At 35.8% G+C, this 26210-nt stretch overlaps 1 protein-coding gene across 1 annotated transcript; it reads right to left on the bottom strand.

Moving 5' to 3' along the window:
- On the bottom strand, positions 4121–20098 carry LOC109827898 (asparagine synthetase [glutamine-hydrolyzing] 2). The gene is made up of 14 exons (XM_020394926.1): positions 19803–20098; positions 19565–19703; positions 13365–13460; positions 13017–13158; positions 11346–11441; positions 11095–11189; positions 10527–10688; positions 10199–10279; positions 9886–10107; positions 9260–9394; positions 8183–8263; positions 8009–8095; positions 7746–7853; positions 4121–4672 (listed from the first exon to the last, which is right to left on the bottom strand). Exons 1-14 carry the CDS (start codon positions 19880–19882, stop codon positions 4427–4429), a joined length of 1770 nt encoding a protein of 589 aa, XP_020250515.1. The 5' UTR covers positions 19883–20098; the 3' UTR covers positions 4121–4426.

Below are 26210 nucleotides of genomic sequence, written 5' to 3'. Positions count from 1 at the left end.
GCCTTCGCGAGGTTGAAGGGGAGGTGGGGGTGTTTGCAGAAGAGGACCGAGATGAAGCTCACTGATCTTCCGGTGGTTCTAGGAGCTTGCTGTGTTTTGCATAACATATGCGAGATAAGGAAGGAGGAGCTGCCGCCGGAGCTCAGGGTTGAGCTTGTCGACGATGAGATGGTGGCAGAGAATGGGATCAGATCGGTGAGTGCTTTGCAGGCTAGAGATAACATTGCGCATAATTTGTTGCACAGCGGTCGTGCAGGCACCAATTTCTTTTAGCTCTTTTTGGTCTTTGCTGCAAATAGGATTATACCAATTCTTCCTTTTTTGTTTTAATAGTGGTGGAATGGGATTGTGCAGTATAGGATTACAAGGAAAATGGATATATAGGATAGATATAAAGATGTGCCTCGAAATGAGGTTTTTTGGGTGTTTTAGTGACCCATAAAATATGTTGAAGAAGACTTGTACTTCGGTGTTGTTTTTTTTTTTGGTGTCTGGGCGACATATCAAGGTTGAAGAAAGGTTTGATTATTGGTATTCAAGATCTGGAAAGTTTCTTTTGTAACATGTCGATATTGTGTTTGAAATCTTCAGTCCAAAGATTTTCAAGTTGAATAAGTGGCTGAGATATTTTTTGAAAAATTCCATGACAGTTGAATTTCGAGTAATATTATCTTGCTTTTCCACTTAATGAAGCTGACTCTGGGTTGATCTTTAGTTTAATTTCTTTGGTGTTATTAGGTGTATGAGATGTGAGGGGAACTTACAATCAAATTCCTGAATTATCATGACATTGGAGAGATTAGGGGAAAATCACAAAATCTTGAAGGAAATTGTGGAGACATTACCAATTGAAAATTGTGATATGGGACATCTTGAAACGGATTGAACTTTCACAATGATTTGAGGCTGTGTCCTGATTCAAAGTTAGATTTTGGAGTCCTCTTACAATAAACTTGGGTAACAGATAGATTATCCGAGTTTTCTCTTGACTTCAAAGAGAAATGCGTATCATCGAATTTGTGAGCTGCGCCTGGAATTGTGTTATGGATGTGCATTTTGATTACCTGCAACTTACATATCTTACAGGAATTCCTCCTTGTTAATTGTTTGCAGCCTGCCTTGAGTAAAATACATTTCAGAGAATTGCATGGACTTTATTGTCGCATCAAGCTGACTATGGGAGTTGGAGTATTCTAGAACTTTATATGCCACTTGCAGTGTCTAATATTGACAGAGTTCTCATGTATAGTGAAGAATGATTATGAAGGACTTGGAGATTTGTCATGTTGGCCGTTGTTCTGTTTAATCTAGCTCCTTTTTTCTCAAGTGGCATTCATTACTTATGATCATATTGGTTCAATTTTTATGTGCATCTGAAAGCATTAAGATGTCTGTTTGGAGTGAATAAGAGTTGATTGATTTGGTATTTGAAAGAACCAGCTATGAGTGTAGGATCTGTGTACTTGAATGAGAGAACAGGATTTGTCTATGTTGAAGAAGAAGGACGAAATTAATGTGGGAGTTGAAGACAGCACAAAATGGATGCTGTGTTACTTCGTGGGTTTATAAATATTACCAGCTTGTCTAGAAGACTTGTGATTTAGCAAAAAGGTGTTAGCGAAATGCAGCAGATGTTCTAGCTGGTGTGCCTGCAATATCACGTAAAATACAACCAAATATCTTACACAATCATCAGGGAAATACTGTAATGAGAAGTTTAGATTATGTGATATGGGCAATAATTTTGTCTAATAGGTTATTTATTTATCATATGTGTACTTGCTTGTGTGTGCTAGTATGTATCCATGTATGTGTCAGCTTGTATGTGCACATAAAGCATGTACCAAAATTTTCTGCTCTGATTTATTTGTATATATATTGGTGAAAATTTGTTTCATTCCAGTGTTGATATCACTCTGTGTTGTTTCTAACCTTTGTTTTGATAACATCTCTAGTCATATATGATTACTACGTGGTTAATCTTGTTGAGTAAAATCTATTCAGAGAATTGTATGCCAGTTGCATCGGATGTTGTCTGCTTGATCATAATTTGCATCATTTTTAAATGAGTTTATGTCTGATAAACATTTGACATAGTTTTCGACTACCATATTTTTTACTTTTGTATTTTGGAATTTAAGAGCTAGGAAATCCTAATAGTATCATGAAAGTGTTCCTTTTTGTTTTTTGTTTTTTAACCCTTAGAGCTATCTTCTGTGCATTGAAATATAAGCTAACTTTCAACTTCTTCTCCCCATACTACTCCTAGGTTGCCAGTGAAGACGTCCAGGACTACAACTCTTCAAAGCACTGTAGCACGCCAAGTTAGGGGAAGTTTACTGCTGGTGGACTGTATTCAGCAAGTAAGGTGCTTAATCAAATAATACCACCATAATCCCTAATATTCAGCAGTCTACATAATATTTTGTTTACCAAGTCTTGATGTTAACATGTTCTCCAACTTCTGTTAAAGGTGCATTTTCTATTTATGTAGGCAACAAATGGTTCTTTTTACATATTTGATTGCAATGTTTAGTCTTTTTTAAAATACAACATAGTCCTGACTCATGATTCTTTTTCTGTACTTAAAACCCTACATGACTCCAGTGCGTCTGATATGTGTTGGCAAGTGTAGGCACGTTGGACTCGTATTGGTGTGCAACACGTGCAGGGCATGGACGAGGAATACAGATATCCCTCCGAAGTGAACAATTATACATATTGAGATCTTAAAGCTTAAGGAATTCCTGGAGTTGTATCGGACTAATCCACCCACTGAATTAAAAGACACAAGATTCTCTTTGGATCGAAGATGAAATTTAAGAAGCAGCAGTTGTTTGTTTGCCTCAACTAGCACTGGTGCAGCTTCATTTGGCCTCTGACCAACTCATATGTCTAATTAAAACTAAGGTGTCTAGCATACAATTGAGGGCCATGATAGCTTTAGCTAATCCTTCTCGTCTTTTGTCGTATCGTGTCTTTACATCTGGTCTGAAAAGTTAATGCACAGACTCAAGATTCACTTTAAAGCAGCGGAAAAGAAAATTGAGGTTAAATACAGGAAAATAAGTGTGTGGTTCGCATAACGAGATGTAAACAGGTGGAAGGCTAGCTCTTGAGATGAAGCCCAGTGCTCCTGCTTTCGAGGTATTTTTAGACCGGTGAGTGGATTTAAGTCTGCGATTAATCTGCATTTGTGCGCTTAACTAGTTGTGTACTTTTGCTTTTACGTGCATCTATCAGTAGGTAACTCCTTTCACGTACGGGGTACTGGAAGCATTGTTCGACGGGAGAGGACATTGGACGAAAAAGAAATCCGCTCCCTTCGGAGAGAGACCTTATGCTATTAAAGGCTTTGGTGTTCTGCTAAACTGAAGGTTGTTTTACAAAGGTATCACATTCCTTTATGGAACTACATGCTCTTGGTGTTGATACTATGAGAGTGCACAACTTTCATCCAAGGTGATGCGAGAAATGCTTCGGTATGGGCACTGTGAGCAGCTGCGCTATTGTGATACAAATTTGCCAGGTTAGTTTAAAGATACAACTGAAGTTCGGGCTACGTCTCAATGAAAGTTCACGTTGGTTTCGATTTTAGCCGACTATCTTCTTTCTCAGTTTAGTTTATCTTCTCGAGTGAACGTCGCGCATAAACTTTTTAAGTTAATGTTTTAATTCAGTACTTACGTCGATCGTGTTGCTCATGGATTTCTGTTCACGATAAGAATTTGTATTCTTTGTACTTCCTTTTCTTCATCGCTTAAAATGTTTTTTTTTAAGGTATCAATGATAATGTTGCAGTGCAGAAGGTGGGGGAGGCCTTGGGATTCCATCGGTGATTCTGATCAAAGATAATAGTGCATAAACCATGTTGCACGTTGTGCATTTATGTTGGTTCGCTACAAACTATGAAGTCCAAAGAATGTAAGCATAACAGAAAATCTCATTGATAAATACATGAGAACGTTCAAGAAGTTCCAACAACATGATTAACGTGCTGATCTTACGCCGTTTTAGAGAAAATATCTCCAGAGCGTTGATGGAGTAATCATCAACAACATAAATTCCGACGACATTCACCAGCCACCATTTCTTCTGCCATGGACCTGACAAATCATTATTAAACTCGACACAAGGAATTTGTTTATTTATTTCCACTGCTAATGTCATAGGAAAACTTCAGTTCAGAATATCACATAAACGACTGCCTGACATTAAGCGACCCTGCTGGTAAATTAAGAGATTCCACTGGATATTTACAATGCAAACAAAACACCCGTAAACAACAAGAAATCCCTAGATCAAGCTTATTTAACCACATAATTAAAATTCTGCACTTCCTATCTTAGGTTACAACACCAAATGACCCCAAACAAACAATCAATCATCAAATGAGAGAAGAGGCAAAGCAATGAAACTCTCTAGATCACACAGCTGCCATGGCTGCTGCCTCTGCCACTGCTTGTTTTGGAGGTAAGTCATTCGGTGCAGTCGAGATTTGTGGAGCTGGATTCTTTTCTAGGTTTTCCTCTTTATAAGCATCAGCATGAACTCCGAGTGCAGCGCGACCAGAAGGATCAAGATTCTTTGACCATGAGGCATCCCATTCTACGGCTTTGGCAGTGCTGCATGCTACGCTTGGACCTCCTGGAACTGTCAACCTTGCAGCATTCTATACAAGAAATTTTTTTAAACATTAGTTGTGAGTCATGCGCATAAACTAGATTTTTTTTTAAGGGTTAATTGCAGATGGGGTCCCTGTAGTTTTATTGTTGGGGATAGACCCCCAGTACAATCACCCAATGGTGGACAGGCCTCCTGAGTGAATTTTTTTTTAAATATAATTACTCTTGAATCTTCAGGAGGTCTATTAGAAAAAAAAATTCTTTCTCTGAGGATGAAAGAGTCGAACAAATTACTCATGGGATCTATCTACAACAAGAGCAGTGTTTTAAATATCAGTCAATAAACCGATATTATCGGCGATTTATTGGTTCTGGGGGTCTTCCGTTATGATAAGTTTGATTTTAAATTGATTAGCATTTTTGGATGTTCATCGACGATAATACGGCGATAAAGTGAGTTAGCGGCCGATATGGTCGGCTCAAAATATCAGAATTATTGGCCATTGGTTCGGGTTTGGGTTTGCTCTTTGAATGTTTAAGAATTATAAACTATTTGTTGCTTTTAGAACTTGGTTGTTTGGTCATTAGCTTATGTTTGATTATGAATATTGGCATGGCTAATAACTATTAAATCTCAACTTAGTAAGTTAGTTTATGATTTTGTGATTACACAATGATTATGTTAATGATTCTTCATTCTTTACGTTATCATGTTATTTGCTTGTATGTTATTCCATTTTTACTAACTATGCACTCGAATGGTTTCCTCGTGCAATCAAGATGCAAGTTTCTACCATTAGTTAGTGATCCTAAACATGATTATTTACATTTTGGTATGTTTATATTTCATTAAGTATGGTTAGATTATATTTTAGGATAGTATAATATGTATATATGTTATCCGGTAATATCACTCCAATAAAGACTACTTATCCCCGATATCCGCTATCCGATATGAATTTTGACTGTCCGATAAATCCCCGATATCCAGTATTTAAAACCTAGAACAATAGAACTACAGAGGGCCCATCCACAATTGTGTGATTGTGTGGGGAGTCTATTCGCAATTAACCCTTTCCTAACATGGAATATATGAATGCTTGAACACCATCTTTGTTCATCAGACCCGTCCAGATGTCACATATTTGGCAATGGAAATTTGGTCAGTGGTTGAATCGTGTTATGTTACGAAATAATTCCAAGTAAAATAAAATCAGCATTGCATAAGATCTAGGATGTACTCGTATTACAAGCAGAGTGCGCAAATGTTGCTAACGACAGCAATGGTGCATTTTGGAAGCATGTAAAATTAGAAACCATGTTGATAATACATAATGTGCAAAGGAAGATGGTCACGAGTAAGACACCTCTTGCTCCTGAAACAATGCTATAGTTTAAAGGTAGGGTCAGTAAACTCTAGTGATCTACAGTAAGAATGAGACCAACAAAGTGGTCAGTTGCAACCAAAATACCCGATGCAAAACTCCGCTTTATACCACTTCTTTTACAAGATAAATTCCTGACAACTTGTATCAACTAATAAAAAGACCTCAGCACCATGACAGCAGGCTCAGCAAAAAAGGAAGTAACGATACTATGTCAACCAACTATTCCCATTGTGGATCAACTGTTAAGAGTTTTAGTGAACATTACAGTGGGGATTAGTCAAGTAATTTCCTGCTCGCATTATCTCAGAAGTTGAATATCCTTGTTAACCTTGCGTAGCAACATAGGTACTAATTAATGTGAACATTTTCTAACAATCAATCCATCGAGTTTATAAAATGGTATGAGGTTGGTTGTTACAAGTCCACTACTTGCAAGTTTATTTCTAGAATACTAGAATTACTGTACTACCTTAGAAGCCAAATTATTGCTTCAAGCATAGTCTGTTACGTACATGTTATATTGGACAATATATAAATCATAAAAAGATGTCGACAGGGAGATCTGACACAATACGACACATACATAACAGCCATGATTGGTGAAATTGTGCTAGATCTCCCTCTGCCTGACATCCAATTATACAGAAAAGGGGAAAACAAGATCACTATTCACTTTGAAAGCAGTGAAGGAACTTATCACAAGCAACAGTAAAACACACCCTAGTTATAAAAACAGAACAGCTTTTCTCAAGTACATTTTCATTTGGCTTTATGAGCGGTGTAGTAACCTCTCGCCAGCAACCGCAAACACATCCTAGTTATAAAAATAGAGTAGCTTTGCTCAAGTCTAGCTCTTTTTTTCTTCTTTCCAATTGGTTTCTGTTTGCAGAATCTGTACTTTTCATTTAGTTTTCTTAAGGGTAGCCAGGGGGATATAAGGATATTCTAATTCTCCTATTATTGAACGTATCACTTATTTATTTCCTGCTATCATATTGAGAAAATAAAGGAGGTGGTTTTCTTGAAACCTACACAAATCACCATAAAATTAGAACTCATGGAACTTAATACGAGCTATGAAGTTCACTTGCAATTTTTCCTAATGTTCATCGTCTAAGCATATCCATGGGGGAAGCACAGCTCCAAATTCAGAAGGCACCATGATCTATCGACTTTGATGACCGGCTATCGACTTTGATGACCGGCTGCTAACCTGATATCTACTCCTTACACTGGTCCAGAGATCTTAGCAAAAGAAAGTACCCACAAGAGTGGGTTTGCAATAAAACCTAGTTGCAGGTGGTGGATATGGAAATGAAAATTATTAGGTCATTCGGTGTAAGCTAATGTTGATTAAAGAAAAGATCAAATTTCTCCAAGATTAAGGCACAGTCAAGAAAAGAGAAAATTGTTCCTTCAAAAGCATTTGAAAATTGACAACCCAAAGAGAAAACATGTGGATATTATTGATTTGATTAAATAAAAGATAAAACAGATATTTGTATTTACCTACACCTTACTATTTTGGATAAAATTGTAGCAGTGCAGAATTTTCCGTTCTAGAAGATATTTTTTTTCAAAATCAATATAGACAACTTCAGCTCCTTAACACAAGCACAAGAGAAGCAATACTTTAAAACAGGTACAAATGTACATTCTGCAGAAGAAAATAGGTGAAGTATCCAGCAAAAAGTTGTACAAATTTCATAAGAACAGATGGAAAATTTCTCACCTTTGGATAGAACTTCTCAAATATGGTACGGTAGTAGTATGCCTCCTTTGTCGTAGGAGTATTCTCAGGGTAAACGAAGCTTGCATGCATTAACATGGCATCTGAAACCTGTCAAGTTAACAACAACCAAGATTACTAGTGCAATTGAAGTAGGTATCAAAATAAACTAGTTAGATGTTTCTCATAAAAAATTCGTGAACTATGATAAGGAACAGAAAAAACTATTGTCTTCATATAACCGAACGAGTTGCAAAGATAGATACATGTTGATTTGCATGGTTCTTCAGGCCATCGATCCAACTATAACCTACTCCATCACTGAATTGTTCCTTCTGCCTGTAAAGAATGTGCTGAGCACAGAACATAGGAAATCAACATTTGATCAGAAAGTTTTCTCAATTTTTCATGACTATACAAATGCATATAACAATTGAAACCTTTGGTAAATAAGGATTCTTCTCATCATCAAAGGCATTGCGCAGGATCCATTTCTCGATCCGGCGAAGGTCAGGCCTTATCTGAAATTTGTTTGAACAATGCAACATCATCAGCACTGAAAGTATACATTTCATGATAACTTATGAATTACTAAGAGAAAACAAATCTTCAAGATTCATGAGAAACTATCTCTCATGGGTACTTCTATCGTGAACACAAGTAATATCCATAGGGCACTCCACACCCATACCAGACACCAACATTTCCTTGCCCACTTGTTGGATACATGCATACATTTATTAACGTGTACTCAATTGTATATTACATGTTTTAATTTAAAACACTAGACATACACTTCTTGGATTATATCCCACACTTCTTATACAATTCTTGAAGCTCGTTGGACATGGCTCAGGTTAGTTTCAGCTACACCCAATTGGGAGCTTTGTGTATCAACTTGAACAATAAAGGCCAATTAGTTAAAAAGACTTTGATATCTGCAGCAAAAGGAAACCTACACATGAAGCCTTAACAAAGAAGTGGGTAAAACCAAGAAAAGCTGCATTGTACATAAAGCTGTATTTCAGAACAGTCCTCAACATGTAAAGGCAACCCAGCCATGCCTTAATTCTCAGAAGTGAGATAGCTAGCATTTTGTGTGTGTCCATGTGTTTTTATGTGCACACATGTGTGTGTGTGTGCATGCAAATCAGTGGCTGCAAGCAGCTATCGCACACATAATAATGTAGATTTCAAGTATTTAACTCCATGAATGTTACTCATCAGAATTGCCAAAATACATATGAAAGATAGATTGTCTTCAGCTCAAACTTAATAATGGGGTAACACACGGTCCACATCAAAAGGGTTTAAAGATGAACAACATAAAAGAAAATTCGGTTTTATCATATACTTCATAAACTTCGTAAATCAATAATCAGTTAAGTGCATATATTGCACCTTGCCTTTCTGAGATTATTTTGATTCTATCCTCTTATATTGTGCTGTAGGCACAGTGTGTGTAGGTCACCTTGCACTCAGGTCATTAAAGATGAACAGTGATGATCAGCTCTTACCATTTTCCATTCGGGATCAATAGCCATTGCTACATTGAGAAAATTTTTGTCCAAAAATGGAACACGAGCTTCCAAACCCCATGCTGACGTTGATTTGTTGGCCCTCAAGCAATCATACAGATGAAGAGCTTTGATCTAAAGTGTCATCACATACAAAGGTTAGTAACACATTCTCGATCAGTTTGAAGGAAAAAAAAATCACAAACTATCAGTTTTAAGATAGGCATATGTCACATACATTACAAAAGCACCAAAGAGAAATTTAGGAGAAGAATGAAGTCAGATGCAATGGCATACGGCATACGTAGCCTCAGCAGAAAAAATTAGATTGTCAATGAGAAAACTTGTGAACATTAATGCTTTCTTTCAGGCACTCATAGAGGACAGTTATGTAAATTTTTTGAAGTAGTAAGAACTTTTTCTCAATTACTCTAAAATCTGCAGCTTTTACACATACATCACGAAAGATACTTATTGCATTTATGCACTATACACTGCAGACATTGACAAGACGCTAGATTTCATAATTTTTCTTCAAATGCAGGACAACATATTCCAGTCTACAGAAAAAAGAGGAATTGTAATCAGAAATTTGCAAAAAGAAAATCATTATTTCAAGTAGATACCTTTCGACAGGTTTCCTGATGAAACTCTTCCTTGTTAGGTGCTTTATGGAAATAAAGATAACCCCCAAAAATCTCATCTGAACCTTCTCCAGAAAGAACCATCTTTACACCCAAGGACTTAATCTTACGTGACATCAGAAACATTGGGGTGCTTGCTCGAACAGTGGTCACATCATATGTTTCTATGTGGTGAATAACTTCTTCAAGTGCGTCAATGCCCTCCTGATAAATGGAACAAGAAAAACATATCAGAAATTGCCACCCTGCGCATGTTATAGCTCTCACCTTGGGAACTTTATGGAATGCAAGTTACCTGCACTGTAAAATGGAACTCGTGATGATAAGTGTGAAGATAATCTGCAACTTCTCTAGCAGCTCTGAGATCGGGGGAACCCTGCATATCAGAACAATTAGCATATTCAGAAAGGGAAGCTCAATGAAAAAGCTAGGAAGAAAAAACAGCTATCTGCATCAATTAATAAGTGTTCCCAACACTACAAGTCACTACTGTCTCTGTATGTATAGTTGCGACAGCAAAGTACATGGTACATAAAAGATCATCAAATTACAGAAGAGAAGCAAGTTTTTGAACTCCCACAGTGCATGCACAAGGTTACATGCCAAACAAGAAAGATAATAACCTTCAGACCAATGCAGAATGTATGCAACTGAGATCCCCACTGTCTGGCAACTTCGGCCTCTGAAAGGTACCTTGAAGCAACAGCAGCAACAAGTGATGAGTCAAGGCCACCAGAAAGGAGCACTCCGAATGGCACGTCAGTCATGAGCCTCTTGACCACAGCCTGGATTTTGAAGGATTAGGAACAAAACTAAAGTAAGAGAATATTCCAGCATATCAAGTCTTGTAAAATAAAACCAATAACACATCTCCAGGCTTGCAATTTAGTTGCTGAAACAGGGCATACATGAAGTATGTCACTAAAAACTATTATTTCCTTATGGGAGCTATGACCAAATTGATATAGTGGTAAATGGTCCAAAGAAGGTCAAAATGAGTACAAGGATTGACTAAATTTTGGCAAATTTATTACATATAATTATATAAATGTCTACCAATGATTATGTGCACACTTTTTTCTAATTAAAGCAATAAAATCATGAGACAGAACATATGAAAACACATGAATCTGGATTCCAATAGTCACATGATTTTCACTAAATGGGATATACTAGGAGCAAGAAACATGCCTTTTCAAAGGCATCACGTAAAACTAGAGGATCGTAAGGAGTTGATGGTATATGTTCCGAGAACCATGGTGGATTGTACCACCTCCGTAGTCCGCCTGCAGCAAAGCTAATATGGGTGAGGGCTTACAAGAAATTAACTAGATGTATACTTGTAAACAACCACAATGAAAACAGTCTTTTGATCAGAATTTCCGAGAGCATGTGTTTATTTAATATTAGCAGGTACAGTAAGCTAAACCTATAAAGCATACCAGTTTTGCTGGAATATATATGGCCAGGAGGAAATGATATAAATCGTTCACAATCATCACTCAAAGCTTTCATTTCTGATGCAAACCAAATTGACCCTGAAAAGATGAATAAAATGTAGTTAGTAATACCAGTGTAATACATGTATGGTATCAAAAAAAAATCTTATGTTAAATTTTCTATCTTAAAGAAGAATAATAAATGTAAAGAAGAAGCTCTTTAAGGGGTTGCCTATGGCGTTTAGTTCCACGAATCCAGAAATCCTTAGATAAGCTGAAAGTTGCAATGAACTCGGCCAGAATGTGTTCCAGGACAAGTTTATTTCAGTTTCCGAAAGATAATAAGCAGTTTGCAAGCGGCATTTACTATGATATCATTCTTTTACTCGGCTAGGGCAATAAAGATTCTAGAGTTTTTTCTATATAAGAGAGCTTTATGGGGCAGTCAGTGGCAAAGCCAGGAATTTTTTTGTTGGGGGTGTTGGGGGGGGGGGGGGACAAAAAACTTAATATTTAAACACAATAATATGTTAAAACTTTGTATTATTGATTAGTATCATACATCACCACATAGCAAAACTTTCAACATCAAATTTCAAATTAGAGTATAATGCTTACAACAACACGGAAAGGATCGGAGGAGGCCAAACGAGAACAAAATAGGGCGCAGGAGGGCGGACCGGGAAGGATTGAGGATGGCCAACAAGTCCGCAGGAGAGTGGAGGACGTCCGACGAGGCTGATTTTTTTTTTTTTTTTGGACCATTTTACGCACAGAGAAAGAGAATTTTGTTTTTTGACAAATAAAACTCCTGAGGGTAAACGAATCAACAAACTTCACTCAAGGGGTATATCTGCAGTTGGAATATATCACAAGCCTACATGAGGTCTATCGGCAACAATAAAACTACGTGGGGTCTATTCGCAATTGGTCAAGAGTACAAGCAGGTCTATTGCCTGATTTTTTTTCCCCCTTCTATGTCATTAAGATCATAAGATGTTACATAAACTTAAGGAAACCTTTTGTTTGAGTGCAGCGGACGATTCCCATCCTACTAATGTATCGATGCTTTACAATGGGAAATCAGAACCAAGAGTAATTCATGGGGGCTTATTCACACAGGACCCATTGTATACCCTAGGAGAGTTGATTCAAGTACAAATAATAAAGGCTCATCCCTCAATGATATAAGGTCTGCTTCTTTTGTTTGTTTGACTCATTTACATCTTAGCCCCTATTGTTCAAGAAATTACAACATGTAACTCCCCCTTTTTCTTTCATTTCCCAAGGTGGGGCCAAGGCCCCAAAGGATCCTAGGTGCCTCCGCCCCTGGGGGCAGTATATCACAAATAGGATCTCTGTTACACTTGCACAGACTGGAAAGGAATTTCTATTCCAGTTCATTGGCCCTGGTAAACAATGACATTTAGTATTTTAGCTACCATTTGGAAACTGTAGAAATATCATAGAACCAAGAAATCTGAGGCTCCCTTTTCTTAATATGACACACCAAAAAAAATTTAGTGGAGGGGAACTTTAGAAATTTCCCTCCACTAGCATGCAGAATGTCAGGGATTCAATCAAGAACCAAGAAATCTGAGGCTCCCTTTTCTTAATATAACACACCCAAAAAAATTAGCATTACAAGAGTGCCACAGAAATATAATCACTTACCATCAAGACCCCAACCCATGTAAAGCGGAGTAATGCCGATAGCATCACGAGCAGCGATAAAACTTTTGTCACGAGTATCAAGAAGAACAAACGAGAACATTCCGTCCAACATATCCACAAAATCCTCTCCATACTCCTCATACTTATGTAAAAGAGAAGGGCAAAAGAGGGGGGAAAGATAAGTAATTGCAGTAAACAACTTTAGTAAACTTCATGTATCTAGTCTCACACATTTATAAGCTTAGAAACTATTAAAACGAAGTCATAGACATTCTCATTGTGAAATTCACCTATGGAAACCTAAAAAGAACCTGATAATAAAAACTTGGTAAGTTATAAATGACTCACGAGATGGGCAATCACTTCACAGTCACTGCCAGTATTGAATTTGTGGGACTTAAGCTTCAATCTCAACTCTTCGTGATTGTATATTTCTCCATTAACCTAAAGCAGCAAGCAAAGCCAATTCTCTCATGAGTTGACATAGGCATAAAATAGATGGAGACAACAAAGGTATTCCCACCAAAATCAGGAGACAATAACCAGAATAAGTTAACAAGGATGAAAATAAAAGATTAAAATTTATGCACACAACAAATTGTAGATACAGTCATATATTATCTTTGATTAATTTGTTTAAGACTTACCACCATTATCGATTATACATTTACAAGAGTATAAGCAAGGTTGCTGATAGCGGATCGCGGCGCGTCGCGGTGAGGTACCGCTAAGGCTATATCGGGCTATTGCGGCGAAATCGCGGCAAATAGCGCACAGTCAAATAGCGGTCAAATTTAAATATATTTAAATATCCTAAATAATAAGAAAATTCATAAAAAATCTAAAAATTTAATTAGTTATAAATTTCTTGTATTATCAATAAATAACAATTAATAAGCTTGTTGTATGAATGAAACTATGAAGAAATTCAAGAAATATAGTATCATAATATGTGTGATAGCGGGTTTAGCGGGTTTAGCCGCTTTTAACAACAAAAATCCGCTTTTAACCGCGAAAATCCGCTTTTAACCGCGAAAATCCGCTTTTAACCGCGAAAACCCGCTTTTAACCCGCTAAAATCCGCTTTTACGCGCTATTCGAATGAATAGCGAATTTTCCCGCTTAAGCCAGCCGCGAAACCCCTACGCGTAGCGCTGAAGGGCCGCAACCGCTATTCGCGCCGCTATAACCCCGCTATTGGCCGCTATTTACAACACTGAGTATAAGTTGCTACTTGGTTATGAAAAGAACAAATGACGATTTAGGCAAGATGTGCAAACCAATCATTTAAGTTAATCAAAGACAATTAATATAAAGGGGTCATACTAATAGATTCTGTGTTTAGAAAAACATCTATGTTACTAAGAACATTCCATGCTTTATGAACTGGAACATAGGAATTAAGGAAGTGCAAATTAAAAAAATCCCTATAGCTCAAAAATCCTCAAATGGCTACGGCGATATGCTAATATAGAAATGAGTATATTTGTAAAAAGTTAGAGATTGCTTCAATAAGATGAGAGAATCAATTAACATGCTCTGGACAAAGTAAGACCAAACAATACACTAAGAACTAATGCTATAAGAGTTTAATGTTGTGCAGCAAAGACTCATGATTTTGTTAGTACCTTCACCTATGTTATTGACAAGATAGTCCAATTTAGAACATATGAGTGAAGAATAAGATAAGGTTCTTAAAGGAAAATTTTTCTTTTGAGAACCTAAAAGGAAGCTCGAAGGCAGACCTGCAGTCCAGACAATGTTTCACGAAATTACAGTTGGTTAGAACCAAAAAATTAAAAAATATCAAAGTTCTGATACTAAGATCCAGCCTTTTCAGTCCTTGAGTAATGAAGGGTCATGAAGCATTGATCCTGAGGCATAAAGAACAGATCTAAAGAGCATCAGGTTAAAAAGCATAGTCAGTGTCACTCACATATGAATAGAATTGATTGCATAATTACGTGTGTGTGTGTGTGTGTGTGTGTGTGTGTGTTGGTGTGTGTCTGTCTCTGCTTAATACAAAATATTGATATGCTAAATTTTGATTTATATATAGTCTTATTATTTTGTAAAAGGAACAGATTTTGCTTCTTCAACTTTCTGGAAGGGAGCTGGACATATATCAACTTATAGTTTCATAGAAGTTAACATTTCAATTGTCTTTTTCCCATAAAAAGTATAAGGCTTGATGTAAAAATAAACGTATAGAAATATTTCAAACATGCAGTAGTGAATAAAGACTTCGAGCCATTGAGAAGTGTAGGATGTGTATTTGAGAAGTGTCGGACAAATGTTCTAAATTAAAAATATACATTAGACAATTGAGGACGTGATCGAGAGGCAATTGACATGTATCTGAGGAGTGGCTGAGGAAGCATTGGTGTTCAACATGGTGTCTGCATGATTGATATGGGTACAAATTCATAATCATTGGCGATAGGTGCATCGATTTTGCACCTTGTCTGTGGTGAAAAATCACATGGAAGCCTGTATGCAAATATTATGGGGATCACATAGTTGAAAAAATATACAGTGAGGACCACATGCAGAGTTCCAACTCTTATTGGATTCTTTCATATATAATTTATAGGCTTAATTGCACTTAAAACCCCAACAATTTCCCTACTTTGCACTTATGTATCCTCAATTGTTTTTGACACCATTTATATACCCTAAAAATTTTTAAATTAACCACAAATACATCAGTTATGCAAATTATTTAAATTAATTTCTCCCCGAAAATTCTTATGTGGCACATGCTAATTTTAGAACATTTTAACTCTTAATTTTTAATAAATTTACTGTTAAACCTATCAAAATCCTATTTAAAACGGAATTAGGGTATGTCTGAAGTAGAAGTATTGTTGCTTTAACAGTAAATTTAACTAAAATAAGAGGTTAAAAAGTTCTAAAATTAGCATGTGAATTCTCATGAGAATTGTAGGGGAAAATTCTCGCATTTGCATAACTGAGGTAGTTGAGTGCAAATTTTAAAAACTTTATGAATATAAGTGCCACAAAAACATGTGAGGGTATACAAGTGTACAATAGAGAAGCTATAGGGTATTTAAGTGCAACTAAGCCTTATTTATAGGACAAATTTTCAAAAGAGACCTCTTTGAACTTTTATTTGCAAAAAACAACCCGTTTCGAAGTTATTTTTAAAAACCGACCTAGTTTCAGCGCTGTCGCTGAAACCAGGTCGGTTTTTGAAAATATTTTTCCGAAACTTCACGGGAGTTGAACTCCCGTGACGTTTAGGAGATTTTTAACAAACTGCTAAAACTTCACGGGAGTTCAACTCCCGTGAAGCTACATTGGTTGTACAAACTTCACGGGAGTTCAACTCCCGTGAAGTTTGTTACAGGCAAACATAGTACCGACATCTCCATTGATTCCACATTCTGAACTCTAGAAGCACACTTCCTCTTGGAACTCATTTTGATCGAAATCTCAATGACCCGAAAAGAAATAAGCCTACAATTCTTCACTGAATACACAAAAAAGTACAAGAATTCTTGCCAGAACAAGATTGAGAGTAATCTAACCTCACTTGCCCATAAAGGGAGAGGCTTCAAAGGGAGAGACTTGCAGATTAGAAGGAACAAAGGGATGGTGGCTGTAAGGAAGAAAAACATCAGATAAGAGAAACCAAAGGAGGAATTATTGTTTAGAGGGGCTAATTGAAGCTCCACATAAATATATCAAAATAATGAAGTCCCTCATCTCTGGTACTTGTTATTCTTTCCTTTCCCATTTTGGAATCCATTTTGGGATCACCGAGCTCTCAAAGTGAAATGTGATCTCCATATAGAAGTCTCTCATCCTCCTCATCGCAGCAACTCTGGGAAGCCTCCTGCACCATTTCGCCCAAGCTAGAGGCTGACAATGCCGAACAATGATTTTCACCCAAGCTAGATCCCAAATCGGGCTAGAACGATGAACCCATGTAAAATCAAGAAGCAAGATTCAATTTTGTGAGAAACTCACTTCAAAAGGTTGAATCTTAGGGGTGCACAGATAAGAAACTTGCAGAAATCTCAGATGGGGAGAGGGGACAAGTATCAATTTTGTGAGAAACTCACTTCAAAAGGTTGAATCTTAGGGGTGCACAGATAAGAAACTTGCAGAAATCTCAGATGGGGAGAGGGGACAAGTATCAGAGATGATTCACGTGAGAGCAAAGAATAACAAGGGGAAAAATTTACAATCTAAGCTTCACGGGAGTTCAACTCCCGTGAAGTTTTTTAAGAAATTAAACTTCACGGGAGTTGAAACTCCTGTGAAGTTTAAAAGTATATTAAACTTCACGGGAGTTGAACTCCCGTGAAGTTTCGGAAAATTTTTCACAGAAACCGACCTGGTTTCAAGAACAAGGCTGAAACCAGGTCGGTTTTTAAAAATATCTTGGAAACAGATCGTTTTTTGCAATTAAATGTTCAAATGGGTCTCTTTTGAAAAAATGTCCCTTATTTATATCAAAAGATTTGTGGCCAATCCCAAGAATAGGTCTACGCGAAAATAAACAGGGAGTTTGGTGCGGCGAAAGACGGAGGGATGTTTTTTATACTATAATTAATGATGCAATTATAGAAAAATATTAAAAAATGATAAATTCTCGAGGTAGGTTGTAACTTGTAAATGTCATTTAATGTCATTGTTTATAGGAATGCAAGTTAGTTTTTTAAACAATGATGAGTGTTATTAAATGTTAAGCAACTTAAATTAAGAGCATTTATCAGAAGACATCCTCAGCGACCTTAAATTCAAGTAGACTCATGTTCTCAGCAAGTTTCTTAATTACAGACATTCCAAAGACAGCTAATTCTATGTCTCTCTTATAAAAAAGTTCCCATCAATTTAATAGGTATCCTATAATGTATTTAGTGCCTATGAAGCTCTAGAAGCTTCCCGGGTAATTTTACCCTAAGTCTTCATATCATCTCTAGATCTTGATCTCGTTTTCACTTTTTATTAACATATAGTTTGTGTTGGGATCGTGATCTCATTTTCACATTTTATTAACATATGTATTTAGTTATAATAAATTTGTTGGCTTATATATTCCATTATGCTTCCCTCTTCACTCGATTTGCATATTGCATTGCATCTTGTGCACATGCATCTAAAGGGACTGCTTGCCCCGCATACTTGTAAGCGGTACGTCAACTGTTCGACTCATTTAAGGTTAGAATCTCCTTTTCTGAATGTCGACTATAGCTTCATTATTCCTCTGTAAGTCGGCTAAGGTGGGTTTAGTGTCCTAATAATTTATATCTTGCTTCGAACTGGGACCGATTAGAGTAGATCAGATTTCCTAAACCTAGTCAAGGTGGGAATGCTTGCTTGATTAAAAAGAAACTCCCCCACTCCGACGCTCATCACGAGTCTGAAAGAGCAAATGATAGAATAGATAATCGTATGAGTGTTACCTCATTTTTGGGAACCACTTTGTGTATCGAAGGGAATGGGTTCGCAAATGTACCGAAAATCGGGTCACGGGAACTGTAAATGGTTCTAGTGGGGTCCAGGGAATCGTGGCAACTATGACTACAAGTATAACCAGTTTACTACAATGCAGATCTCAAATTGAACCACCAATCAGCAAGAAAAGCTTCAACTTCTCAATAATCACAATGCATACAGAACCATAATGCCCTTGATGGGGGGAAAAGATTTTGAATATCAGAACCCTTTATATCAATCGTTTATACACTCTACCCCAAGTTTTACTATTAGACTAAAAGTTTGTCCTTGACATCACCTTTAGCTCTTTCTGATGGAATTGTTGTTTCTTTACATAAGCAAATAAAGAAACTAAAACTGTATTTTCCATAATTGCATGTAACCCTCAAAACCAACTTTAAGGAAATATGTAAAATGTAAGAGATCTAGGAGAACACCCCGTTAAAAGCTAGTCATTAGAGAGAGGCAACCCAAATCTCTCTTACAAAAGAAGAAGGCAACAACTGACTCCCCATTTAGTCGATACGAGCCTTGGACCCCCTAACATACAACCATGATTCCGACGCCCACAAGGGTGGTCTTTACACTAATCTAGACAAGATCGGACCCACAATCCCGATGTCATTAATTTGTCTTTGAACTAAACCGGTCTCAAGCGAACACTGCAATACCATGATCATCACCCGCATTGTCTGTTCGCAACTGGGAAGATGGAATTGGTTCTGATGCAATTTGTGAGCGACGAACGAGGAAGCCACCGGCTAAAAGATAGCTGTTAGAGAGAGAGAACAAAATTTTTTTAAAAGCCCGCAATTGACTCGCACGTAATCAATGCGAGACAACGCGGGACTAAGTGAACCCTAACAACAAATCATGAATCTGATGAACCAACATGCTCATCTGTGCATAGAGAGTGCACAATTCAAGTATCATTAGCTCTAAACCATAGCACCTCAAATCTCAAAAAATGATGAACAAGTCAATTGCTCAACGTTCTGCAGGAACAAACAGACCCCGGCCGCATCAACACAAAAGCAACAGCAAGACACAAGCACTTCCAGCAAATCTTTATCACTGACCGTGACGACGATCGTCTTGTCCTCATTGAAGAGGGGCTGATCACCAGAAGCAGGGTCCATGATAGCAAGCCGCTGGTGCGCAAGATAGCAGTCGCCATGGCAATGCAGCCCGCTCCAGTCAGGACCTCGATGCCTCAACCTACTCGCTCAAACAAAGCACAAAACGTTTTAGCTGCCGATATCAAAAATAAAATAAAATCTCAAACAAAGGCGATGGTATTTTAAAGAACTGAGAGACCTCCGAGAGAGCTCGATGATGCGGTATCGCTTGGCCAGCGACGTGTCGACGCATCCGAGGACTGCGAGGATCCCGCACATGTCTGCGGGAAAGAGGAGAGAGAGAGAGAGCGAGAGAGAGAAGCTTTCCCTTTCTTCTTCTTGGGTGAGCTCCGATGAAATCGAAATGGAGCTTTTCTCTCTCTTCTCCGACTACTTTTTTTCGTGGCGGCTGCGGCCAGTTAGGGCTGAGAGGGATGGGCTCTAGCGGGTCGAGTTGGAAATTGAACCCGTCTAAATCCTACGGCAGTCGAACCCACCCCCCCGCCCCAAGTATTACGGGTCAGTTCGCTCCAGCCCGAGGTTATAATAGTAAGGGGGGGTTATTGATCGGGACATTCGAGGGAATAATGAGATAATTTTAGGATTGTATTTCATAGCGTTATTTATTGGTACAATAGAATAATAATATTATATTTTTATGTTATTGGTTTTTTGGAATAATAGTGAGACAATTTCACCACTTGGGAGAAAATTACCCTACTCATATATAAAAAATTTGTCCCGATAGTAAAAATTTACCCCATCCTCCATATTGGAACAATTTTGTTCCACTTTGAAGACAATTAGGATAATTTTTAAACTTTTTTCTATTACTATTTTTAAACTTTTTTCTATTACTTAAACTAATACATGCTAATTATATTATAAATATATTACATGATATATAAAATATAAAGTAATAATATATTCAATATATTATCATATAATAAAAAAATATTATTATAGTTTAACTTATATGTATAATTTATTTTATGATATTTATTATATATTATTATGCAATATCACATACTATATTATATAATAATACAACATATTTATTATAATATTATATAATATTTTAATAATATATATTGTTATATAATATATAATATTAATTATAGTTGATATTTTATGGAAAAATTGCTTCAAGGCCCCAAACTTGAAAAAACAATATGCAACAGCCCCATGTACTTTTAAAGTTTGGTATAAACCCAAAATACACTCCTAAACTTCATTTTAGCCCCTCCAGCTCACTCAACCCGCAGAATCCCGAATCTACCCTTCCCGCCCACTCTGCTACAGCCATCGTGCGTTGGTAACGGTGCCGCCACTCCGCTACTATCGAGGCGCTCTCTCTCTCTCCTCTCTCTCCCTCCCGCACTCTGTCTCTGGCTTACTCTCCGGCGAAAAACCAAAACCGCTTCTAGGGTTAGGTCGAAACCAGTTCGCAGATGGAGAAAAAATCGGCGAACGAATACGAAGTGGTTCACCATCCTCCGCCGCCGCTGCAACGTCAGGAAGATGCACCAATGAACGACGAGCGAGAAGACTCGCCGTCGCCTTCCAAGACCGACGAAGATCCTCCCTCGCCTTCCAAGACCGACGAAGACCCCCTTTTGCCATCTGAGACCGACCGTGGCACCGATTCTCTCACATCCTCCCCTGCCTCCAAGTCGTCGTCCACCCATGCGTCATCATCAGGGAATGGCAGCACCGATGAAGCCACCCAAACGTTGTTGAGTTTCCAGATGGGTGTAAGGAGAAAAAGAAAAATTACAAGTTCACTAAACGCACCACAGAAATCCATAAAGAAGTAAGATAATGTTATATGTTATATTTTGTAATTTACATAGATGTTAAGGGATTGAAGTTGAATTGTGAACTATATGCCTGGACATTGGTTGAAGGACATGTTAGCTGATACCTTAATGTTAAATGTGAACTATATACCTCTTATTAATGTTAAGTTTGGCTGTTAAGTGTTAAGGTTTCTTATTAATGTTAAGTTTGGCTGTTAAGTGTTAAGGTTTCTTATTAATGTTAAGTTTGGCTGTTAAGTGTTAAGGTTTCTTATTAATGTTAAGTTTGGCTGTTAAGTGTTAAGGTTTCTTATTAATGTTAAGTTTGGCTGTTAAGTGTTAAGGTTTATAGCGTAACTGTTACAGTTCATTGTTGCATGTTAACTATTGGATGTTGGATGTCAAGTGTTGTTGATGTTAAATGTTTAATTATAATACAGGAAAAAGTCAGGTGCTGCTAAAATTAGACGAAGATCGTAAGCCCTAACCGCAAAGATCTGCCCTTTGCACCATAAATACACTCTCTTCAAAGCCGAGTGGGTTAACAGGAGATATAACGGAGGGAGCGCGCCAAAATTTCCCCCCAAAACGGCCATCATCTCGCCTTAAATGCGACGGAGAGGTTTCGCCAGCGATCGGATCTCGTTTTCGAGGCACGGAGTTGAAGGCGGGGGTATTTTAGGGAGGCTGGGTGCAAATACGGGTGTCATAACTGCTTTTAGGGCTCAGTTACAATTTTTAAAAATTTAAGGGCTTAGCCACATGGGCCAAACTACAGGGGGCTGGGCCACATTGTTTTTTTAAGTTTGGGGCCTTGAAGCAATTTTTCCATATTTTATTATAACAATTATATTATAGTGTATTATATTAAACCAATATAATAATATACTATAATGTTATATGATATTTTATTGTAACAATTATATTATAGTGTATTATATTAAACCAATATAATAATATATTGTAATATAATATAACATATTAAAATTAATAAATATGTTAGTATATTACATTTAATTATAAAATATAATATACTATAAATCATGTTATGTGATCATATTATATTATATTATATTAATATAATAAATTTATTATTGTACTATAATATAATACATTTTAGATATTTTTATATATCATAGTAATTATCATATAATATTATACTATATTTTAATTACAATATAGTATTTTAAATAATATTATATTAAATAAATTGATCTTATATTATATTAATTATTATATAGTATAGCATAAAAATATATATTATTGTAATTATCATGTAATATATATTATATTCTAATTATAATATAAAATTTTAAAAAATATTACATTGTATAAAGTAAAATATTATAATATTTTATACACTACATTATATCCTATGATACTATATTATAATATATTAAATTAAATAATATAATTAAAGTATTATATTAAATATATTGTTCATATATTATATCAATTATTATATAATGTAGAATACTAATATAATGTAATATAATATAATAATTAATAATATTAATTAGTAATTATAGTATAACATATTATATTTTTGTATAAATAAAATAATTTTATTATTAAATATTATATTATTAAAATATTATATTAAATAAATTGATCTTATATTATATTAATTATTATATAGTATAGCATGCTAATATAATATAATATAATGTAATATAATACTTAATAATATTGATTAGTAATTATAGTACAACATCTTATATTTTAATTTAAAGTAAAATAATGTTTATATTAAAATAATATACTAAATAATATAACTAAACCAATTGGATAAGTTAATTTAGAAGTAATTAATAGATAAAATTATTTTTTAATAAGGTGTAACGTCATCAATTATCTCACGTGAATTGCCAAATCAAATGCTCAAATTATCCCACTTTACCCCACTCAAAATATCCCAAAGGGATAAAATTGTTCCATTAGAACAATTTTCCCACATGGCTCTATTTTGTCCTAGCCAATAACCCCCCCCCCCTAAGGGGACGTTTGTTTTCTATCCTCCTACTAGAGAGTATTGTAATTCTCGGTACTAAGACCGTGTTGTCCTGAGACTACCTAGTCTAACACAAAGTTTAATTTCACATGAAATAATATTCCATCCAACTTTAACTTCAAATAATCTAAATTAGTGTTTGTTATTAGGTGCATTATAACTGTTCAGACTAATATTATAACCATGATGACTTTTCCGCCCAGATCAATTAATATTGTATTGATACATGGGTGACAAAACTGTTGAATATCATATCTCCATGATATTATTTCGATGATAACAATTTATACAATGTGTGTTATATACAAATGCACTAACTTTTATATACAGATTTAAAGTGCAAGTTGAGTTCAAGGCATTATGAAGTGAAGAAGATGAAGAACATATAAGATAATGTATTTTATATTTTCTTTACTTAGAATTATTGTACAAGCCTTGATCACTCACTCACACACACACACATAAATATTAGAACACACTAACACAGGCTTAGTGTGTTGGTTAACTATAGAAATCTCCTATGTTAACCATTAGAGTTATAGTTAATAATTGAGTATAAAAACATTTAGTTCATATTTTTTACTCTTAGTAGTCGACTAATAAGTATATTAGTCGACTACTCATGTATATGTCTTAAATATATGTTTCTGTCAATTTACAGTATAGTCGACTAATTTGGATAATAGTTGACTACTAAAGCTTATGACAAAAATATAAGTTTCTGTCATTTTACAGTATAGTCGACTAATTGACATTATAGTCGACTACTAAAGACAAAATTCATTTTTCAAGTTTTTGTCTAATTACAGTATAGTCGACTAATGAACTTTATAGTCGACTACTGAGAAATTTTCTGACTTCACGGATTCTGTTCAAACTCAGTGTAGTCGACTAATCTGTCCTATAGTCGACTACAGATACAGTTTTTCCAGAATTTAAAGTTTGAATTTATGACTGTTTATAGCCATTTTTAAACATTTTTAAAGTTCAAGTAATTGTCTTTTCAATGGCTATAAATAGGTTATTTGTTCAGAAAAAATGTAAAGACTTACATACCCATAAGCTTTGATCTTTGTGCATTTTTTTCAAGTGAAAAACATTCAGATTTTGAGAAAAAGAAAAGTTTCTAAAATTGCCTTTGAACATTATTCAAATACTTATTGTTTAGGCGATTTACAGAAGTTAGAATCATTCCTATACTACTACTACACTACACTACAAATCAAGGCTTATAGGAATCAAAATTGTTGCTTCAAAAGTTCTCTCGGTTTGTGAGAGGTGTTAATCTCTTGGTTTAGAGATTGGTGTGCAAATTAGCAAGGTGTTTATCAATTGGTATTACAATTTTACAGGGACTTGCAAATTGGTCAGTTTTGCTTTTGATTTTGTAAGTTTATCAAAATCATAGTGGAAACTCTCAAGCGGGATTTGATTGGGGACTGGATGTACATCGGATTGGTGGAACCAGTATAAAACTTTGTGTTTATGTTTGTAAATTTCTGAGATTGTTATTTTTCTTTGCAATTTATAATCTACTTTACATAAATTTTAAAAGAATACTATTCATCCCCCTCTAGTGTTTTAGTGTATCTATTTCAGATCCTACATTTGGTATCAGAGCAAGGTAAAAGATGACATCTACAAATACATCACAATTCAAAGAAGGTCACTCTACAAATCGTCCACCACTGTTCGATGGATTGAACTACAACTATTGGAAGTGCCGAATGAAGATTTACCTTCAATCAATTGGTTATGAACTTTGGAATGTTGTGGAAACAAAATATGAGAAGCCTACAACTCCTTTCTCAGAATGGACTACATCTCAAAGGAACAATGCAAATTTAGACTCCAAAGCCATGAATGCACTATTCCGTGCACTTGATAAGAATGAGTTTAATAGGGTGTCAACGGCCACATCTGCATATGATATTTGACATACACTTGAGGTAACTCATGAAGGTACAAATAAAGTTAAAGAATCTAAAGTTTCTGTTCTTGTACACAGATTCGAATTATTTAAGATGAAGGAAAACAAGACTATTGGAGAAATGTTCACAAGATTCACCGACATCACAAATTCTCTCATTGGTCTTGGAAAAATATACACACAAGTGGAGATAGTAAGAAAAATACTCCGATCACTTACTCCACAATAGGAAAAGAAAGTTACTGCAATCGAAGAAGCCAATGATTTGTCAACTCTTACGGTTGAAAATCTTATCGAAAATCTTATGGCGTATGAGGTTCAAATTGAAGATAGAAAGAATGATGAAGAAACAAAGAACAAGAAAGTACTTGCATTCAATACTACTTCCGATAAAGAAGATTCAGATGATGATGATGAAGAAATGGGCATATTTGCACGAAAATTTTGGAAATTTATAAAATGAGGTAATTTTAAATCTAAGAGTTCAATTTCAAATAACCCTCTTTGTTTTAAGTATAATAAACCAGGTCATATGAAGAAAGATTGTCCAATGTTGAAGAATAAGCAAAAATCAAGTTATTTCAACAACATTCAAAATAACAAGAAAAGGAAAGCAATGGCAGTCACTTGGGATGATAGTGATGAGTCATCTTCAGATGAAGATATTAAAGAAAAAAAAAGTGCTCACATGTGTTTTATGGCACAAGATGAAGTACCCAAGAAAGGTAGATGGATTTTGGATAGTGGTTGCTCCAAACATATGACTGGAAATATACAATTGTTGTCATCTTTTCAAAACAAGGATGGTGGTACCGTTACTTTTGGAGATAATAACAAAGGAAAAGTCATCGGTATTGGATCTGTCGG

The sequence above is a fragment of the Asparagus officinalis genome, chromosome 1, assembly GCF_001876935.1.
Source record: "Asparagus officinalis chromosome 1, Aspof.V1, whole genome shotgun sequence".
NCBI lineage: Eukaryota > Viridiplantae > Streptophyta > Magnoliopsida > Asparagales > Asparagaceae > Asparagus > Asparagus officinalis.
The sequence above is the reverse complement of the archived record's forward strand: the minus strand, read 5'-3'. Positions and strand labels throughout refer to the sequence as shown.